At 42.1% G+C, this 22,457-nt stretch overlaps 1 protein-coding gene across 13 annotated transcripts in view; it reads left to right on the top strand.

Annotated features, from left to right (window-relative positions):
- Positions 1–22,457, top strand: part of nav3 (neuron navigator 3) — a 420,345-nt gene that overhangs the window by 205,994 nt on the left and 191,894 nt on the right. For 7 of the 13 annotated variants that reach the window (XM_044342739.1, XM_044342738.1, XM_044342736.1 and 4 more), the window contains exon 1: positions 20,524–21,010. The exons of the other annotated variants lie outside the window; for them this stretch is intronic. In XM_044342739.1, coding sequence (XP_044198674.1) covers positions 20,753–21,010 — 258 coding nt within the window. In that variant the 5' untranslated portion in view covers positions 20,524–20,752. Of the gene's footprint in view, positions 1–20,523; positions 21,011–22,457 lie in introns of those variants that run through there. 13 annotated transcript variants of the gene reach the window in all.

Here is a 22,457-nt window from a genome sequence, read left to right as displayed (position 1 = left end):
ACAGATCCATTAAAGGTTATGAACTGGTAAGTAACCCCACAGGAGACAAAAAAAAAAAAAAAAAAGTCCTTACACTTGCACAAATATAGACATAAACACATAAAGGCCTTAACACAAACACACACAAAACCTCCCCTCAGAAATGCCTGCACTCACTCACAAACACACATTCTTTACAAGTCACTGAACCGTCACTCAGGCCTTACCATGACTCAGCTGCGAGGATGTTCAATTTCATAAACTACCATGTGAAGCACTTAATTCCACTCCAGGAGGCTCAATAATCTACAGAGCAGCTCATCACCAACTCAGACTCGGGCTTCGATTCATCTCCTTACAGTCTGGCTGGTTCAATAGCTGCATTTCCATTTCTTTTATTACAAGTGTTTATTCCTCATGTCAGAAGCAAAATTTAATTCTCTTCCCTCTTACTCTGAGCTGAAGAAGCAGTTGATGGATCAAGGATGATTTTGGCTCTACTACATTTGCCTGAATAGAAAAATAGTTCAGTTTTATTGTCCAACTATTCAAAAGTGGCTTTGTATATCATCCAGTACTCTTTGTTTTCCTCTTTGGGTGAAAGTATGACAGTGGTGGTTTGATACTATTGATACAATTACTTACATTCATGTGTTGTATGCCATTGAGGAGGCTTATTTGTGTCAGTCAATCTGATAGAAACACATAGATAATTTGCATCTTATTTCCTCTCCTTTTCTTGAGTAACTGTCCTCTTTCAGCCCCATTGACTCTCTCCATTTCAGCTTTATTGAGTGTGCAGAGTAGACGTATAAAGTGTATGTACTTTATTAGGCTACACCGCTCTCTCTCTCAGCTCTGTGCTATTTGTTCTGACAGGTGCTGTGACGTTATTTGTTTGGGTGGAAAAAAGGAGCTCAGCACTAGAGCAGAGCAGACACTGGGCTCAACCACCAGTTAGTTCCATTGCTTCTCGTCTTCTTGACAAAGTCGCTTCCTCAAACCCTACACCACCACCACCACCACCGCTAATGTCCCCTTTTAACTACAGATTTACAGAAAACCCTGATAGGAGAACCTGTTCCACCATCTCTTTCCATATAAAAAGACAAAATCACCAGCATGCTATGGTTAGAGACAGCAAGCAGTCCAGTAATGACTTCCTCAGGCCTTGTGGAATCCAGACCTATAGTTACGGTTAGGGCATTAACGTTGATGGAAGATATTGTAATACTAATATCTGTGTGTGCATCCATACACATGCGAATACCTGTCATCTCTGCTGTTAATCAAATTACAGTGACTATAGGAAACTGTAGCACCCAACTGTGACTTACCAGTAACCACTGTCACTTCTGGAAAGCTCTTTCCTGCAGCACACCGCCGTTTCCCTTGATGAATATGAAAAGACAGCAGTAGCTGAGAAGTTATAGGAAGCAAGCCTGTGGCTGGCTTTCATCCTGTATTTCTGCTCCAGGCTGGTCTTGGCGGCTCTAGCTCGTTTTTGGTTTCTCCGAGGGTTTAAGGGAACTCTGCAAACCAATAAGGCAGATATAGATGGATGGATGGATGGATGGAGATGGTCAGTAACCGCCAGTCCAGCTGCCTAATGACAGAATGCAGGTGAGCATGGGGTAACAACAGAGAGGCAGCATCATGCCTAATAGTCAATTTCACTATGCCATCGCTGGGAGGAGTTGAATAGCCATATGGCCTGGGGGACAGAAGATGTCCTCAGTCTGTTCTCAGAGATCGATGTTGTATCTGACAGCATCTCAACGATTTGCAGCAGCGAGATGAGATAGAACACAGTGATGCTGACTATGTTTGTCAGGCTTGAGGCCAGCTTCTTTTATTCTCATTAGCTTGGAGCCAGTGTTGTGGTCAAACCAAACCTGAGAATGTGGTTCCTTTCCATTCCATCCCAAACAGGTCAGGGTAGGAGCTTGTGTCTTTCTGACTGAACTTGCAAGAGTTTGAAGACTTTTTTTTAATATGTGTTTTAGCTATAAAATCAAGTTGAGATCGTAGGTTTAAGAGAGCAAAGTAGTTCATCTATATGTGCAATGGCACGCAGGTTAACGTGACTCCTTGTTAGGTCACTCAATCATCATCATCTAGCTCTTCAGACAGCCTAATTTTCTATAAGGTTGCAAAGTGATCTGCAAATTGTGCACTTTGACTGGGCCCTCGGCCACTGATGTGGAGATAGCACGTGCATCTGGTCTGTTGGAAGAATGGAAGAGTGATTTGTTCCATCAGGTCAGCCCTTGAGCAGTATCAATCACTCTGCAATGGAGCAACACTTTTCCTCCTAAAATGCTGCGGTGCTGTTTTCACTGCTGTCAGCATGGAGTTTATTGGCAGGGCAATAAAGCACAAGAACATGTATAACATTTATGAAAGTTAACTGGTAGTTCTGAAAGCCCTGCATCTAATTATGGAAAGGTTAGAATAATTGAAACATTCAAAAAACATTGGGAGTATCACTGGGGTGCTGGAATTATTTCTTTCTTTTTGAATGTTGATCACATTGCAGACTCTTTAGACTGGAGAGGTCCAAAGCACCGCATAGTGGCAGTTCAGGGCTTGGCTCAAACATCAGGCAGTACATGAGAACTCAAACATGCACATTTTTGTGAATGTCTTCATACCAGAGGCTATTTTCTATCTAGCATAACTAAGCCAAAGCATTAAAGGGCAACTTCAGAGATTTTGTATCGTACTCTAATGAAGTTGGGGAAATCACAAGTGACCGATTTTAAAAAAAGAATAGCTGGATTTCAAGAAGCACAGGCTGAGATATCCTGATGTTTTTGTCCCTAGTATGGGTCAAGCTCCAAAAACATTGGATCCTACACTTCCCACAATGCAACTTGATAGCACCTTCTCATTGGAGCCTCCGTGTCTGGTAAACTCTACACCTTAACTCAACACTTTTGGGACAATATACAACTGTTTTTACAGAAAAGGTTTGAGTAGCAGTCATGTCATTATGCAGCAGTGAACATACCAGCCTGTTAGCTATAGCACAGCCATTTTCACAGCAGAGTGACATTTCATTTAAAGTGAAGTTACAGCCCAATGTTATGGGTCTCTGGCAGGACCTATATGTTATAACACTGCTCACAGTCCTGCAGCAAGTGTAAAGTCTAGCCACCTCGCTCCAGGGCACACACACACAAACACATACACACACTCACTCTCCTCAGACTGGCAGTTGGTCCAAACACGGTTGTAGGAGGGGTAGGGGGGCATACATCTGACTCCTCCAGGCCTTTTATAGCCCTGTGCGCACGCGCCAGTGCCCACCCACTGATGATGAAGTGTCAGGCGGGCAGCATCACACACCATGGCCTGTCAGGCCCAGAAAGCCAGATTAACTCCCCTGACCAGACTGTTTGGGGCTTGGCAGCCTGTGGCAGTCTGCCTGGGCACAGAGCAGGGAGTAGAAGACCTTAATTGGACAATGCGCATGTGGTGGTGAAGGGTGGGTAGTAGTGGGTGAGGGGGGGTGTACTGACTAGCTGACTGGCCGTTGGCCTCTCTCAGCCCCCGTTTGGTTTTCATCAGAGCGATTTGAGCAAGAGAAATGGGCTTCATGCTAGAGGCTCTCAGCACTTAGCCACATGTTCAGCTTTTTAATAAAGCCTGAATGCAGCCACAGAGAGACTAAAGCCTCATCCTCATTGCACTGATCACATAAAGTGTCCAGTTACAGTGATTTATGTATGTGCTAATGTATGCATTTTCTTTTATTTGTATCCAAAATTCCTCACAAGCATAGATAAAAGAGGGAAATGCTGCTCCTTACTTTCACTTAGGCCTATTGTTGAGTTAAGAGGTAGTTATTACAGATTACATTGTCAGCAGGAAATAAGTGAATTAGTGGTTACTGGTATTATCCTACAACACAAGTCTATTAATTCAGATCAACTGGGAACAATATCCCAATTTCATTACGTTGCAACAGTCCGACTAGCCCTTTGAATGTTGTTAGCTGTATAATCATCTGGAAGTGATTGACCAGTAACCACCATCACCTCTGGAAAGCAGAGGTTTGTTTCAGCAAAACCTTCCTTCCTTTCATCTTTTCTCTGTTCTAAAGGAAGCGCTTGAATAAAAAAACTGACTAAAAGAACCCGCAATTCCTGAGTCACTGTTGTGTTAACTTACAGTAAAGTCTTGTGAGTGAATCACAGTACATCGCATGTCTCTTCTCTGAAGCTGTGATAAAGATGAGTGTGTCTGTCAGTGTATTTGTATATGGATGACTGGAAACGGACTAAAGTCTGTTTGTATTCATTTTGTTGCATTGGTACTTTCTTGCCAATCACAACCTGAGATTGGACGCGAGCCAGCTGACTGCACACTCAGATATGTCCTCCCTGAAAAGAAATACTTAACTCCCTGTATAATCAAGGTCTAAACTCTGTCAGAGCCAAACCGACAGATCTGCACATGGCGATTTCTGTTTCGACTGTTTGTCTGGAGGCAAGGAGCCAATAAAGGGAAGTAGGAAGGAATTAGGAGTTTTTGGCAGCTGCGCAATTCGCTCTTTCCTCCTCAATTTGATTTACTTTCACTGCTACAAGAAAAAAATAAAGTCTGCGTTACTCTGGGGTATGATTTCAAAGTCAATTTAGCCCTTTAATCACATTGTGGTACCAGTAACAGTACTGCAAATGACTTTTACATATAAGTGGCTGCCGGATCTGTGTAAAGGAAAAGTGTCGATACAGATTCTTGCCAATGGTTATCCACAGTAGTGTTCAGGACGTGAGTGTTGGGACATTGTAGCGCCAACTGCTACTCTACTGCTAAATCACCGCTTCCCCACTGCAATATCACTTTGACTAAATGACTTCTCCACTGCTACTGCTCCTCAGCTAGCCCACCGCAATGTTGAGAGCAGGATTTCAAGAAACTCAGTTTCTTATGACTGATTACTGGCCTCGACATGCAGCATGCGCAGATCACTTGACATCTGTACATGCTGCTACAAGAGGTCATCACCATCTGAACTGCGTCAAGAACACATTCAGTCATGTCAGTTATAGGTAGTGTTTTGCTTGCTTTTGTTTTTTTTTCACTAAGTTCTCAGACAGTTCAACCTATTGCATGAATGATGTGACTAGTGTATAATCCTGTTCCTCCCAGGTGTTATTATAACTTGCTCTCCTGGCAAGTTTCAAGTGTTTCTTCAGAAGCTTTATTTCTATGGTGACATAAATGGAAAAATGCATTAAAGCTGGAGTGCAGGACTTTTGTCTCCCCCCTCTGGCAGTGAGAGTCATTACAAAAACACTGTCAACATGTGCTTACATCATAGGCTACGCCATAGTCTACTCTGTTACTATTGTTATGGCTGTAAAATGGTGGATAAATTGTTTTGAGCGCCACACAACCCCCACAAAATGACTCATTTCACTATCAGAATTTGATCCATTCAGTCCAATAACATTTGAAAAGTCTAGAAGAGCCGCATGAATCAGTTGTTTTATCCCAATTCAAGTTAGCAGAAAGCTAACTGCAAGTTAGCCGCTCAGCCGGCGGAAGTTTCTGGTGTGAATTGGCCACCTGATCCAAACATATCAAGTTATTTGACATAACGTCACAACTGTTATTTCTTCACATTCTTTTGATAACTTTAGTTAATTTTGGAATGTTTTAAACTAAAGCTCTGGCAAATTCTTACACATTGGATGTTTAAGCCTTTGATTTCATGCGCCACCTTTTGAGCTGCAGGACCTGAGGTGTCAACACACCAGTTTCATAAATGAACAGGGGCTCATTAGAGATTATGCAGGCCTGAAACTGAGACAAAAAGCCTGCCTGTACCATGTCTTTAGCACCCAACCCAACTGGTTCTTCCAAATTTGAAAACTGAACCCCATCTGAGACCATTAATTCACCAGGTTAATGTAACACAGGCTAAATCACGTCTCTTTTCCTTGTCTCACTGGGCACTGCCTGTCTCTTTGCAACATGTGACAAATACAGTATGGATACAGACAACTGGCATAGTCAGACAGAAATAGAGACATTCTTGATAAATAATGTTTTAAAAAAAAACAAAAACAAACCAGAACTGGACTTAAGCCTGAAGCGTTATGCAACAAAAAGGCTCATATCCAACTCAAAACCCAAATACTCTGTCAGGACACATTGCATTCATGTTTGGTAGCAAAACTGTAGGACTCAGTAAAGAATAAAAATAAAAATAATAAGCACTTTTTTAATATCATAAAAAGTAAGAAATATCTGGAGATGGATGACAGATAGAAAGCAGCACAACTGTCTCCTGTTAAGGTACCAAAACTGGGAGAGAAGTTGAACATTCCTCTTTGTGGTTGCAAGTTTCCCCGATTGGTTGGCCAATGTGTGATACTATTTAGTTAAACAAAAATTTGGGTGTGAGGACAGCTTTAGTACCCCGTTTAGGGATCAAATAATGTGTAATCCAAATTCCACCAACCAGGCACTGCAATGAAAATAGTGATAATTATGTAGTTACGTCATAATACTGATATTAGCAGTAAAAACAGAAGCTGATCCTGACTTAGTTTAATCTTTAGTTAATCTTTAGGGAATTAGTTTTCTCATTAGGTCATCAATATAAGATGTAAAATATGTAAGAGGTAATATAATATAATTTCTTGCACACTGTACGGTATATTACATTTGACCATTATTAATCAAGTGTATTCTGAGCACGGATGCTATTATCCAGCAGCAGATTCATTCTCGCACAGATGCGACACAGTCATACTTGTTGACACTTGTAGAGCTCCATTCATACAATGTGGGGTCAAATGTTTTGCTGAAGGGCAACTCAGCGGTGGTTCATCAGGGAGGGGAAATCACTACTTATTCATTTTTCCCATCCAAGGTCTCCCTGCTTTATCCCAACCTCCTGCTTCTCTAACCTTGAGACCACCTGCCTGTTGGCCCAGATACACAGGCAGGCTTTATGCCACGTGTGTAACAGGTGATTGCATGTGCATGCATGTGCCTGGTTTTGTAGTTGTGATTATGCAGCTAAAAAGAACCTAATTAATCAGCAGAGAGATAGACCGATGAGTGAAATTAGCATGTCTTACCTGTTGCCTGAGCAACAGATATCTGACAGCTGACAGTAAGTCTTAGAGCTTGTCAACAGCTGCCTATTAATACCACATCCAGCACTCATAAAGAACTTTAAGCATCCAGATGGTGCTTTGAACCTGATGATGTAACAATACACTAATTAAGTTTTTCTGTAAAACATACCAGGAAGTAGTTTCTGCAGAAATAATGCATAATAAAACCATTAACCACTCAATACAGCACAGATGCAGGTGGTTGGACTTCTGCAACTGCAATCAGTTCATGTTTGTCTCACTATAAGGCATTCCAAAACTCCTCTGGAACAGAAGTTTATGTGCTTTCCACAAGAGTATAGCACGAGCACCTCATCATTTACATGCTCCATCCAATTCAAAACTTTTCCAAATGCATTCATAGCAGCAGCTTCCAGTCAAATCCTCACCTCTTTAACCTCTCGGCAACAGGAGAAACAATTAACTTCAATGGTTTTCAATCCATTCTTGTCTCAGATTGCTGCATATCGCCAAATATAACAGCTTAGAAGTGACTCATCTGAAGGTTTGACAGACGCTATGTCATGATTTCTGAACCCTACAGAAATTTGGTTGCGTTTCAGACCTTATTCACCCCCAATGGTCAACTCACTTAGCCTGTGTGCCCTCTCTGTATCTGCAAAGACTTCTTGCAACTTCCAGCAGACCAGTGTTGCATTCTAGTCTTTCTTATATTTATCATATTCATGTTATACTCATATTTTTCTCAATATTTGGAATTTGATTTATTAAACTATTCTTTTCTTGTCAGTAACATTAACAATAATTAGTTAGTTCGCAGGAAATGGACAAAAACACATGCCAGCATATTAAAAGTCTAATCATGTTAAAGGGTACACTTTTCTTTTAACATGTCAATGTGCTTTAACTTCCAGTTTTCTTTGTTAATACACCTTGTTACTACTTGCTGCTCCATCCGCTCAATTAAACTGACATTAATCCTAACAAGACATGAATACAAGTCTAATCTATGCTTTCAATTGACAATCCAAAGAATATGACTTCATATAACCTCTGGCCATACCGGTTAGTCACAAATTTGGTCCAAAAGATCAGATGGTGTGTTTTCAGTGTGTGTATGTGTGAGTGTGTGTGTATGTGTGTGTGTGTGTGTGTCTTGCTGTTAAACTGTAAGAGAATCCTGTAATAATCAGGGTCCATGCAAGACAGACGTCATCAAGCTTTCAGCAGCTGTCATCAAACACTGGAAACATAGACAAGAGCCTCAAGTTTAAACACACTGGACCACCCTTAGATACACACACTCACTCACGCAAACACACACACAGAGTGATGGATGCTGGCTCCTCTTTTACTACTACTTATACAAATCCACACAAATGCAGAGACAAACAGCCTCTTACTTTTTCTATTCCCTGTTCTGTCAGACACACACACACACACACACACACTTCACACTGAATTGCCTACAGGGCTTTGGTAGCATTTCACTGATTGATGGAGACAGCAGGGGAAGGAAGATAAGCGGCAAAGAGGAACAGCAGAGATTTAAGCTCTCTGTTAATGCAGAGATGGTTGGTGTCTGCAATGATTCCACTCAACGATTTGATACTAACAAGTTCATGATTACCCGCAGAAGAAAACAACGTATGTAACCGTCTAGAAGTAATTCTGAAATGTATTTTTTATTGAGTTGCACAGTATGGAAGTTGTTCCATCCTCATCTGCTGGCTTTGTTTCTTTTTGTTTCTTACTGATTTCCACTACTGGTGTTGTTCAGACTTCATACTAGTAGTTACAAGTGGCTCAACACCGGCCACACTTGCAAAACATACCCGCAGAAAATGGATAAGAACCCTAAAATATCCAAACATTACATTAAAACTGCATTTCATACAAACATTGAGTGTTTGCAACAGGAGTTTATTCTCTGAAACAACACTTAGTCCTAAAACTCTCCAGTGAAACCCATTGTTATCATGTCAGGAGACACTGTTAGGTTAGATTTCTAAATGAAGAATATGTTTATACAAATGATTGTGCAGCAAGAACAGCAGTCTGAGGCAGGGGGGGCTGCTCCAGTCAACAGGATGTACAGCCGACACATTTGTGTCAGAGGAGAGGAACTCCCACCGCCGACATTGTCTTGTCACGCTCATACACAGTCATAGGTAAACACGCTTCCTGCTTATTCCACATCAGCTGTGGAGGTGGACCTGAATCTTTCAGAAAACCCCTGAATTGTTGCTTCGTGGGTCAGAGTGTACCAATTAGATGACTGTCCTCGCTCTACCCTCCCCCCCCCCCCTTCCTCAGTGCATCATAAATCAACACGAAGCAGAAACGCCTGCCAGCTGCTTTTTCTTAGAAACGTATGTAAAGACCGTGTGTGTAGTTTACAAGACAGTGAGCGTGTACAGTACAGCGCTGTGGGCCGTGTTTAAAGGTATCTTTAACAAGCTAGTGCTGTTGAGTAGACATTAAACATAATGGGATGTTGTACAGTGAATGCAGGCTGGTTCAGTCTGCTTTTTTGTGGTCTGTATATATGTGTGTTTTCATGCGATGTTGGTGTTTTTTTTTTTCATGTTAGCGGACACATTACTGTATGCACTGTATATGTGAGGGCCTGTACTCACATCTGGGGCCTGTTGACACCATGCCAGCTTCCAGGGGTATGTCTGAAGGCAGCAGCTTTTAACCCTCTTCTTTAATCAGACGGTGCTCTCAGACAGTGTTAAAACAGCCGTTATATGAGCCTCAGTGCTAATGAGGGCGAGTCAAAGCAACCCCAGGCCAAACACAGATGACACCAATATGTGTTTATCAGATGAGCAAACAACAAGCTTTCCCTATTTACAGCCCAGGAGATGGAGGTTAAAAGCGCTGTGTGCTGCAGCAACACATTTGAAAGTAATGAGGCTTAAGCTATAGTTACTCAAGGGATGTAGTACACTTGTCTGCTGTTTGGTAAGAGCTTATGAGGTTCAAACAGACCGGCTTTGTTGATGTTATGAAGGTGTTGACTGTAGTGATAATATATTAGTGGGAGTCCTTTGCTGTGATCATAGGAGCAACATTCTTCAGTAGCACATGTGTTTCATTAGATCTCCCTGAGTGATGTGAAGAGGTTTCACCTGCATCCCAGTCAAAATAAACCATTATATGGATGGATGGATAGATAGATAGATAGATAGATGTACTTCACTGATCCCAAATAAAAGAACTCAATACAAGAATATAAGAATAAAACCTGAGCATACACTATAAATATTCAGTTTTTCTCAGTTGCTTGGACACTGTAACTGGGCCTATTAACTAAAAATCCCAAACCATGACGCCATCTACCAAAAGACAGACTCATTTCCCAAAACTATAAACACTATTCTCCTGTTTTCACTCATGTGCTCGTTTAGAAAGCACCGGCATTCAATCATTAACTCAAGTCATCACAGCTGGAACCCAATTAACACACCATTCCCCAGGTGGAAACACTAAGAGTCCAAATTGTTCACACACCAATCAGAGTATCAGGATAGATAACAAGGCCATGGGTCAGTTCACTTGTTTCGGAACAGTGGATCCACAAAGACCGGAGGCAGAATAAATGTGATTTATTTCTTTACGTACAAACTGTTTCTTTTGTTTTCATTGGTTTATATTGGTAAATACATAGAAATTATTTTACAGTATTGATTCTGCGTTCTTTATCAGTTGCATGTTTTTACATTACATTTACGTGAGCGTGCAGTTATGCATTTGTGTTTAGAGTGTTGTGAGTGGAGTAAAACTGTAAGAAAATATGAAACATTATCATAGGATAACATATTCTATACGTTAGACAAGTGTGCAGAGTTGTTGAAGTTTTAAAAATGCAATAAGGTAGAGTAGGAGTATAAAGATGTGCAAATTCACCATGAGCAAAGTTACTGAAGGAGAAAAACAGAAACTATAAAGCTGAGAGTTCGGAGAGTTCTCTGGTAGACAGAGGTGAGGTGTTGTAGAGAGTTATTGCTTTGGGCAGGAAAGATTTCCTGTGTTGGTCCTTGTGACAGCGAAGCTGAACCAGTCTGTTAGAGAAAGTGCTCCGCTGTCTGTCCAGTAGGTGGTGGAGAGGGTGGTCAGAATTATACTTAATGGATAACAGTTTGTTCAGTTACGTAGCCGGCCTTCTTAATCAGTTCATTAAGTCTGTTGGTGTCATCGACGTCAATGCTGTTCCCCCAGCAGACTAGAGCGAAGTACGGTGAACTGGCCACAACAGACTGGTAGAAGTGAAGTGGTAGAAGCAATGGTTGGAAGGTTTTAATTAAATGACTGCATTCAGTCTAGACTTTGCACACATGCTTTTGTTGTCATGCTTGATAAAACTTGCTACCACTGTATGAATGCAGCGTGATACATTTGTGCCAAGATACTAGAAGGGCGAGAGGACTGTTGATAAGTGCAGTCTGTGTCTTGAGAAGCAGAATGGTCGTGACCCTGGAGTTGAGTTCATCTCCTTACAGTGGCTGATGTTCAGCTCAACTTGAAGTTATAAAAACATCAGATTTGTAATTGGTCTCCTTTTCAGTAGTGTTTCTTCTTCTGGAAAGAATATCACATAAAGTACTAGTCAAAAGTTTGGACACACTTTCTCATTCAAGGGAAAAGGAAAGTATGTTCAAACTGTGACTGGTACCGTCTGTGCAGACACCTGTGGGGCAGGTTGAAGGGAAAAGTCTTTGATCAGTTGATATACAGAGAGTTTGTAGACTTGAAGTCTGGCATAACAACCAGGTGTGTTTCCCACAGGAGAAGTATTTGTTTGTGGTCAATGACACAGTAGGGGGAGCATGTGAAGTTTTCTTTTGTTTCGTTGGGAGGCTTCGGCATTTAGGAATAAGCTAGCGTGTATTATTGCAGATAAAGGCACTTTTCCAGCTGACTGTACAATCAATCCACATTTGAACTGCATCTCTGCTGACTTTTAAAAGGCCAGAAAAAAAATCATTTCGGGCACGGTAAACTTATTTCTGCTTAGCCACCTAGATAAATGCCATAATACAGGAAGCATTGGATGGAAAGACTCAGAAAAGTTGTGACACTCTTCGTGCTATGATTATCAATGAAACAATGAGTGTGTTTAAGTTATGATCAGGTTTTCGGAATATCTTGGTTCTGTTTGTAAAACAGTGTCCAGGCAACCAGAACCCAAAGCGAGTTCACCCTCAGTGTTGAGGTAATAATCGATGCATAAATAATGGAGACACACCTGCATCCAAACAATCAGAAACCTGGATATGGTTAACCATGTCATATCAGTTTGCTGTTGTGTTTGGCAACAATTTTTACAACAATGAAGGATGATGCCAGATGGTCTCAGTGGGGTTTGTTTTAGTCATTTAACTGCATTTTCCTTTTTCCATTCCAATCTATTTAGACAGAAAAGCTTTGTAATTTAATGAGATATTGATGTTCATTGTCATTTCAATATATGTTTTCAAGTTCAAGTTTCAAGTTCAGGAGCAGCTGGGAGGGTTGCATCACCGAGGTCCTCTCCGTTGAGTCAGAACATGACTGAATGGAGTAACTGCTCCACTCCTTATATTAAATTGCATTAAACATTAATTATTAATTGTAGATTCTTCTTTTCAATTAGTCTGTGTGGGGTATTGCCCTTCATTGGGCAGCACGTTCCTCCTACACCCCCCCAGCACAGTGTCCGTGTTACCCAAACTTTGGTACGACTCCGCATCCCCTCCCCTCCCGCTTGTTGTTTTTGAGGGAAGAGTCCCATTCAGCACTTCAGGGCTTTATCAACTCCAGCTGTGAAATCCAAGATTCGCCGAGGACACAACTCTTTCACAAGCAGGGAAACATCGAGATGCGGGGTGGATGTGGGGAAGACCGTAACGAAACACAAGGGAAAAGAATGTGATGGTCGTAAATGGGATTGATTTACTCTGACTCGGTCACAAGGAATGAAAGTCTTTGCAATTTGTCAAGTGTAAAAGTGCAGTTTTTGTTTTGTTTTTTTTTTTTGTTTTTTTGAACTGAGGGGATGTGAGGAAAGTTTTGACAGTGGAGCCTAGAAGGTGATGGTTTAGTGATGGAGGGGTGAGCTTGGTGTTTGTGTTTGACAGGATGAGGAACAGAGGGATGCTGATACTGCTGACTCTGAGGTACTCTGCTGCTTAAAATGTCACCCAAAGGTCTTTTCTATATTGTAGATCTTCTCCTTATATAATAAAAGTCTGTCATTGACATAGAGGAGAGCAGTTACCACTGCAAAGCATCCCAGCATGTTGGAGACACTAGAATACAATGATGTAGTGTTATCGTCTTTTCCTCCCTCATCCCTTTTGTAGTATTATTTCAATACTGTGTCATCGCACAGGAATGATGTGTTTTGTTTTGCTTTCACTCCTCCAACACAATGGAATGGAAATCCAAACTCGTGTCCACGACTCTATATATCCCACAACATTCCGGTCATAATTCTGGATCCAAGTCCTGACCCTAGCGGTGGTGTTTTACTTGACCCCTACAGGCTATGTAACATGAGCAAGGAGGCTTTGAAGAAAAGAGGAAACAATGGAGAAAATATCTGAGTGAAAGGGTGAGAGAATGAATGAATGAATGAATGAAACGTGTCATGTATATAACCATGCCCATTCTGCAAAGGCTTACAAGACACTATAAGCTCATATAAGGCAGGACTAAACCCAAACAATCCAGTTTTTCATCAGTCATCAGTTTTCCCTCCTGAATATTTTTTAATCTACCAACCTCAATATCCAGAGGAAGAACACCAGCTCTCAACTGTGCAATAAAGATCTTTGGCTTAGATAAACCAGCTATAGCATATCAGTCAATATTAATAGAGTGAGCGAGCAAATAAAGGAGGGAATGAATGAATGGATTATGTAGTTGCTATAAGCTAAGCCTCCATCCGAGGGGAGGACTGGAAGAACAGGAAGAGGCAGAATTGTCCCGACCAGAGCGCTGGGGAAATCCTGCTGCCAGAGTCGATCCAAATACCTCCTTTGATTCATTGTAGAGGAGCTGTTAGCCCACCACATGGCATTTCAAACAGCGCGACTGAGAGAGGAATTCAGGAAGCCTTAATTACTCTAAATTAATCAAACTCGCACTTAATGTTGTGTTTATAACTGGAGCCCTGGAACAGGGCATTTTTCAAATTCCACCATCCCTCAAACATGCCCACTCCCTGCCCGAAAACCTCACAAGCTTTATGTTTTACACATGAGCGACTGAGGACGCAGGAGAACTTCAACTGAGAGTGTGTAGATGACAGAGTGGGACAGTTACTCAATCACTATACTGAAGTACCATATTTAAGTGTTTTGGTGTATTATTTAACTGTTTACTTAACTCAGAAAACAAGATTTGCTCGACTCAGAAATATAAATGATTAAATAATGAGCAATTTAAAGTCATGTACCATAACTTTACTAATATAATCCTTATTCTCTGAGTAGTGCATGTGATATATTTTATGTTGACATCCTGATAGATCTTCATATGAATATTACATTCTTTACATGCCAGGATAGAAATAATAAGTCATCAAACACATTTAATATGGGCAGCGATTCAGAAATAACATAAAAGTCTGCTATATGGAATAAGGAGAGATTTCCCATGATGCTCCGCTGTTTTTGCTTGAGTGCGTGTTATTTGCGTGGGCGGTTGACCACGGAGAAAGCCGAAGGTTGACTGAGGAGCAGGAATCTATCTGTGAATCCTGAACCTGGAAGACAGAGAGAGAGGATGAAAGTGAAGGTATGTTTACGTCCTCCCGCGTCACGCTTGACGTACGGTAACGACACATGCCTGTGTTCACCCAGCCGCTCTACATGCCTCCGTACGCTCAGGCACCTCTTTGTTGTGTATGCGCCGGCGAGAGCGTGTGTTTGTTTTATTTTCCATGTTGTCTGACGTGCGGTTGACTGATAGCATTCAGAGTCCCGACAGGGCCAGGTGCGTGACTATCTATCTAGCCTCCCTGGGGGGATGTGTTTAGGCTCTGTGTGTGATTATGTGTGTGTTTGTACATGTGTGTGTGTGCCGGGAGGGTGGAAGGTGTTTGACCCCTCTTATCTCCAGCACCCCGGTGTGTTTGTTTTCACAGCTACAGCACAACCTCAGTGCTGACGTCATGTGACCCTGGGCGGTGTCTTTCATATGAACCACACACACATTCACCACTGCTGGTTACCAACCATCCACCCACTGCCTGGAACAGATAATAAACACATGATATTATTGATTCCATAACCTCAAAATATCAGCGCTGTTCTTACTGACTGGAATATTAGACGTGTTTTGTTTTCCAGCAGCAGCAGCTCAATCACAGAACGTATAAGTGAACGTCAAAATCAGGCTCTACAGGTTTGAATCAGGAGGAAACTGTAAACCTGCAAACTAAAGCTGTAAGTTGAGGCACAGATAAAGCTATTTTGAAGTTGGACTGAGTGTACATAATTATACACAGCGCTGAATTATTTGCATCAGGAGCTGCCTTTGGAGAGCAGCACCTACTGAGTGTGGGTTAATAACATGATGCTGCTCTCAGCTGCATCTCATGGTGTGCGGAGACAGTAAGTACAGTCAACCTCCCAGCTTTTATCACTCCCTTCATAACCGCCACCTCCACCTTCCGCCTCTCTTCAGCTGGAATGCGTTCCCTCTCCACCAGATATTTAGTGGTACTTTTGGTGGAAACCACGAATAGAGAAGCTTCGCTCAGCAGCCTACACAGGAATAGTCACAGAAGCTTAATTTAGTTTGCAGTTAAGTCTTTTTTATGTGTCTGCCAAATAAGATGAAGGTATTTTAACAACAGACTATCTATAGTTCATGTGGAAAGTCCTTTGTCTCCATCTTTCAGATGCACACAGATGAAGGTGACTTTAACTCTTTGGTCCAGTTTTCGGCTCTTTAGACATGATCAATGGTACGAGTTGTGCTCACAGCATGGCGCACAGATCAGAGTGGCAAAGAAAGATGAAACAGTGAGTCTAGCAAATACCTTTTGTGAATTGTGTATTTGAGTTTAACACAAAAGAACTGGCAATAATCCAGAGAAGTAGATGGGTACGATTCCAGCAATGGAAAAGGGATTTGAAACCTTTTTTTGTCCTTTTCAACCATTCAACCCTCTTGGGTTATGACACAGACAGATCACTGTCACCTTGTAGGTTGTGCAGTGAAAGATCACAACAAAGCCACACAATGGCAAAGGTAGTGCTGTAGCAAGTTTCAGCATCATTTTTCTCTTCACAGGAAAACGATGACTCAAGCTGGGGCAAAGCAATTCAGCTGCTGATCATTCATAGAGACCCTTCATTTTGAGTGAAGTCTTCAGACCTTTTTTCAACAGCTTTTAGTTGTTTTAGTCTCAGGCTGATTGTTATTTTTATCCTAAGATGGATTTGGACTTTGGATTGTGCACCTAACAATGCTTGGCAATTTGGTACCCTGATCCTTGTGTCCACATGTCCAAATATCCTTGTAAGGCGCTTTGGATAAAAGCATGATATAAATGCAGTCTATTTACCAATACACAAATGTGCTTTTGTGTTATTTGTTTTTAGATTTGGCTTATTTTCTGGCATCTGGCATCATCACAGTTTGAGGCAATTTGCTCATAAAAACCTGTGGAGGCACACGCTCGGGCCGTCAAGGAATTGAATCCTACATATGGAGAAGATGGATATTGAGGGATTAGTGTCGTTTCTTCAAATATGTGAGCTGCGTCTTTGTTCATTATAATTAACTTTACATTTGTAGAGGAAAGTATGTTCTTTGTCTACTTCCTCTTTTAGTTGCGGTCTTGAACAGTGTATAATTTGATTTCCTCTCGTGTTTTTCTGAACTTGGTCGAGCCCTTGTTCAGACTCATTTTTCCTGAACTTCGACTGGATCAGGTCTCCAAATGGACTCCGGCTCAACTAAGGTGGTCTTGACTACAGCTCTACTGATGGTTTTGCAGTCTGGCTGCCACATATTTTGAAATATTACTCAAAGATGATAGCAAAAGTTGAGCAATTCAGCATACAGTATGAGCATTTAATCTCCTTTTGTCAACATCTCTCTCCCATTGAACACTATTCCATTTTTCACCTCACCCTGTTCTCTCAACATTTCAACCATGACACAGTTGGCCATTACACTATTTTTAGAGAAGTGGTCGGCCCTGGTAGCCAAACACAAGGGTGCTGACCTGCTCTGCTCGGTTTGTGTGGATGGAAGTGAACCTGAGATGTGCTTTGCTGATGTTGACTTTGGAACGCTTCGCTGCTGTTAAACGAAGAACTTTCAGCTCCGTATTACAACACCGGTCTTTTTACCGTGCAGGTAGCGGAGACCATCTCATTCTGACTGGTCAGTTATGTTGCTGCATAAGGTGATTATCTCCAGAAACTGACGAAAAACTAGGGGACAGTGGAGGTTTTCTTAAGATCTCTCCGACGTTAGGTGTTTCGTCTTAGCACCCCTGGGACGGGACCTCATCAGAGACGGGTTTCCCGACAGTTCCAGGCGTTCCTGGGAAGTTGAACGCTCGCCAAGTGCGCTCCAATTCATGCAGCTCGGCGGGCAGCAGCAGTCGGGAGTCGGTGTTGGACTCCCGCCATTCATTCACGTGGTATCCTGTTGTTTTAGGCTTGTCATGATAGCCCCTGGTGCATGATTGAAAACATGTTGGAGTAGCTGGTGCTATTCTGGGCTGGGGGAAGCAGTGTCCCTATTAAGGCAATTGACTGTCAAAGGCACTGAAGGCCGTATGAAAGTGAGAAGAGGAAGCAGCGGTGTGTAAAATAACCATGTCAAACTCAAACAGAATTTTTAACCCTGACACGTGACCTTTCTTTTCATAAAGGTCAGAGGCTAAGCTCAGCTACAAAACAACAAAACAGCACATTCAAACTTTACACGTGCAAATTTAATAGTCCATGCCTTACAATCCAAAAAAGAAGACCGATTTTAGATGTTGTAATTAGATTTGTGGTAGGGTCACATTTGTGAGACAAGCGCTGTGTTTGATTTTTTTTTTCTCGCTTCTCGTGCTCTTTTTATTGGATGATGCTATGTTAAAAAGTTCCGGTTTGCCGTGACACTGCAGCGTGCCCCCCCCTTGACTCCAGCACATCTCCTCGCCTCTCTAAACTGAACCAGATGGAGCCTTTCCATATAAAACTTTCACTCCCTTTTATGTCTCGCACAGAGCAGGGAGCCCTTAGAAATGGGGGGGGAAAAAAACAGCTACATGTCATATTGTGTCCAGTTAATACAATCCAAGTGCAGATGGCTCATCTGTCTTTCACCAACCAACAAAGCGTTTGATAGAATACACACAGTCCCTAATGCTGTGTAAAATTCTTTGAAGAATTCCTCTCTCACATATTTATAGTTGTCCTGCATTAACCTTCCTGTCAGTCCTTATTGTAATGTTATACAGTATACCCAATTAATACACTGGAACACAAAACTCTTGCTATAGGCAACTGGTTAGAGAACAGCGCTTTAAACTTCACTGATCAAAAGAAACACTTGCATTGATTTAATATTCAAGAGGTCTAAATGTTGGAGTCATTTTTTTTCCAGTGCTTGTCATATATGTCAGACAGGCTGTCAGCCTCCTGCTGTCCACACCAGTGATATACACTGGACTGTGATGCAGCCTCTGTTTCTTGTTACAGAAAAGCAGCTTGAGACAAATTTTCGTGGCTCCTTCTCTCAGCTGCTCTGTTGCAGTTTTTTCCCTGCTATACTGTTAGAAAGTTGGTTGTTCAAATCAATATCTTGTAGACACTCCACTAATCATTATTAATCTGTTAAGTCAAGACTTAATCCTGAAGAGGGATTAAAAATACACTAATCATAGCTTTCTGTGCCAACATTTAACAATCAACAAAGGATTAAACTCATTTAACTGTGCAAAGAAATCCACCAATCAGCATGTGAAACCTCACATTACCATGGTGGTAAACAGTCCCCAATATAATTTGATGCTGTTCTCAACCCTTTATCACAATATTTTGGCATCACCAAATTTAAATACTGTAGTAGAGCTGCACCAATAAATAGCCTGTATCAATATATTGACCATTAATAGCCTATTGCAGAGGTATCAAGTAAAAGTAGAAGAAACTGTAATACAGATTTACTAAAGATATGTTTCCATTATGGAGTTTATCCACCAGACATTGCTTAAAAGTTTATGTTCAAAAGTAAAATATATCACTATGATAGTCACAATATTAAAAAATAATAATAATTGATAAATCCTCACCAAATATGTTTGTTAATGTTATGTGCTGATCTCAAATATTGATATCAGTGTTTGCCTCAAAAATCTAACATCAGTCCAGCTATACACTGTTATATTACATAGATATAATGTAGGGAACGGTAAGAAAAGGCTAAAAATCCCATTTTAAACATCAAAGTATGTGTCTGGATTTGACCAAATGTTTCAGTATGTGTTCCTGTTAATGTTTGAAACCTTCTGGCACCAGCTGAAGTGGTGGTGACTCAATATCACGCTGAAGAATAGCTGTATACACGACGTGTTTACTCACAAGCACTATAAAAAAAAGAAGACTAAAAATGACCGTTTAAATACAGTTCATTTTTACAATATGCACTAAATCCTCACGTATGAGGCTATTTTTTTTATATATTTCATTGTTTCTATTCTGGTAGAATAAAAGAGAAAGGAGTGTCCAAGAATGGGTTTGTGTGTGAGAGAGTACACTGAAATCTAAGGCAAAGAGCAACCAGCTTAGCAGTGGAAACCAGTTGAGCAACAATACTTCAGAGAGGTACTCAATCAAAACTACATGAAAAAAAGAAGGTTTTTCTCACAAAGACATCTTTAACAGCTTTCAGCAGCTGTTAATAGTGGAATTCTCCTTTTCTTATTGCAAGCCTCAAATGGTCTTATTTTAGATTTCCTTATTACGTATAAACTCTAAGGTCTTTTTTCCCCGTCTCACATTTTTACTATTTCTCTCATCAAAGGGAGGGACAGCTCCAGATGTAGACGGAGCGAGTGCGCGTCTATTTCCAGTGTTCAGTGTTAGCGTGAGGAGAGAGAGCGAGAGAGAGAGGGACAGAGAGAGAGCTGTTTTGACAGTTGTGTTGGGGAGCGCTGAACACATACACACACACACACACACACGCACTCAACCAGGTCTCTGTAATCACGATTTCGCCGACTGGTGGTTGTACCTTCCAGAGGAGTTCACGCCCCCTTGAACTGTTTTGGCTGACTTTGTGGTACACTTCTGACAGCGAGAGTGAGAGAGAGAGAGAGAGAGGGAAAAGGAGAGAGAGGGAAGGGGAGGGAGGAGTGTTGCTTGTGGGAGGAGAAGGAGGAGGGAGTGAACTGGAGGAAGGAGAAGTCTTCTCAGTTTCTGTGAGTCCTGCTTGCTGTAGGCTACAGAATGAGCGCAGTTGCTTTCCTCTCAGTCTGAGAGGCAACTGCTGTTTTTTTTTTTATTTTTCTTTTCTTTTTTTTTTTTTTTTTTTAAATTTTTTCCCTTCCTGTCCCGTGCCAGACATCAGTAGGAGACACTAGTCTTGCTTCCCTGTCCTCACGGGACTTTTTGGACCTCTCTCCCGCTCCCGTGTTGTTATTTTTGTGCCTGGGAAGTACCATGCCGGTGGTTGGCGTAGCCTCCAAGCTCAGGCAACCCTCCACAGTGGGCACCAAGCCGGTGCACACAGCTCTCCCCATCCCCAACGCGGTCAGGGCAGCCACCTCGCAGGGCTACATGGCCCGGCAGCAGGAGCTCAAAGCAGGTGAGGGCGCCCCGGGGCTCTCCTGCCAGCTGTCAATCAAATCCGAGTACCAGCAGGCGAGGACGCCTGAAGGAAAGTCCAGAGCGGAGACTGAGGAGAGCAAGATCTGCAAGGTTAGTGGACAGACTCTCGCTGTGTGTTGCTCTGATGTGTCTGTGCCTGCAAGCGGCGTGGTGAAGCTCCACAGGTGTCAGGGATGAAAGAGTCAACTCTCTCTCTCACAGTATCTGTCATGCTCTCTTTTCCATCTTGGCTCCAGCAGGTGCCTGTCTAGCACTTAAACAGTTTTGAGCACATGGTGATGAGTCATGTATGCTATGGTAGGATGATGTCGCTGGTTTTGGTCAGCAGCGATGAGGGGAAACTAGATGAGTAATGTTTCACTAGATCTGTATTACCTCATCCTGCTGCCCATTCTGCCTGCACGTACTATAAATCAGTGTGTGTGTGTGTGTGTGTGTGTGTGATAGTGGTAGAACAGAGGAGTTTAGGGATTTGATTGTGTGTGGTTATATATTTAGCCAAGACTATTAAGATCCATAGTGAAGTGAACCATGTCTGCTTCTCTATGGGGCGGAAAACTAATACATGGGTAATGGGTGCTACTTGAGAAGCGCCCGAGATGAGAGGAACATGGTCTGAATACTTTTTTTTTTCCCTCCCTGTTCTGTCTCCCCGTGCAGAGTAATATTTTAGGTAGATTACCGGTGCTGCCCCCTCGACCCAGAGCATATTCTCTGTACCCCCAACAGCGTCAAAATGTAGCAGATGCTTTAATAGACGCACAGAAATCACTGCTAAGTGCTTCACCATACTGAACTCAGGCAGTGCCAAGTTCTTTCCTTTTTGCAGAAATGTTTGGCTCAGTTTCTCAGGCTGCGACAGAGAAGGCGGGATCAGTCTGCGCTGAGGAGGAAGAGGATTTTCAAAACTCCCCGCCAAATAGTTTCAGCAGCACCTCGTCCCGTCCCACATCCAGAGCTGTCAGAGCACAAACTGAAACTTTCCTGTTTGGCCAGTTGAACTGTCCTCCTCCTCCCCTCCGCAGCCTCTTTCTACCGTTACACGACTTCCCGACAGAGACCCAAAAAAAAAAAAAAAAAAAAAAAAAGAAAATGAAAAGACTCCCTGACCCTGATTCTTTTTCTGGCTCTCAGACTTGTGATACTGAACAAAGCTGCTGATTTTCCTCGTGACCTAGAGGAAACGTGGGCAGGAGACATCAAAGCGTGGGTCAGCGCTCCCCTGCCTCTAAATCCTCACAGCGTGTCCGTGACTGAGTCTGAGCCTGCAGGGCCACTGCAAGGGGGGGGTAGTTTTAGAGGAGGAGAGGGGGGGGGGGGATGTTTCATCATTAACCTGCTGCTGAACTGGCAACTTCAGCTTGACTTTCAGCTTGTTAACACAACTGGGTTCCTAAAAACCCTTAAAGGCAGCTATTAGAGTTTGTTTTTGGTCTCAGTTTGAAAAAAGATGAAGCTGAAGGCTGCATTACGCCAGCATTTATTTCCCATCATATTCTGAAAATTCAACCCTTCATGCTGGCTTCCCCGCATCTTT

The sequence above is a fragment of the Thunnus albacares genome, chromosome 23 (genome assembly GCF_914725855.1).
Source record: "Thunnus albacares chromosome 23, fThuAlb1.1, whole genome shotgun sequence".
NCBI lineage: Eukaryota > Metazoa > Chordata > Actinopteri > Scombriformes > Scombridae > Thunnus > Thunnus albacares.
This window is presented reverse-complemented; position numbering and strand designations above follow the sequence as displayed.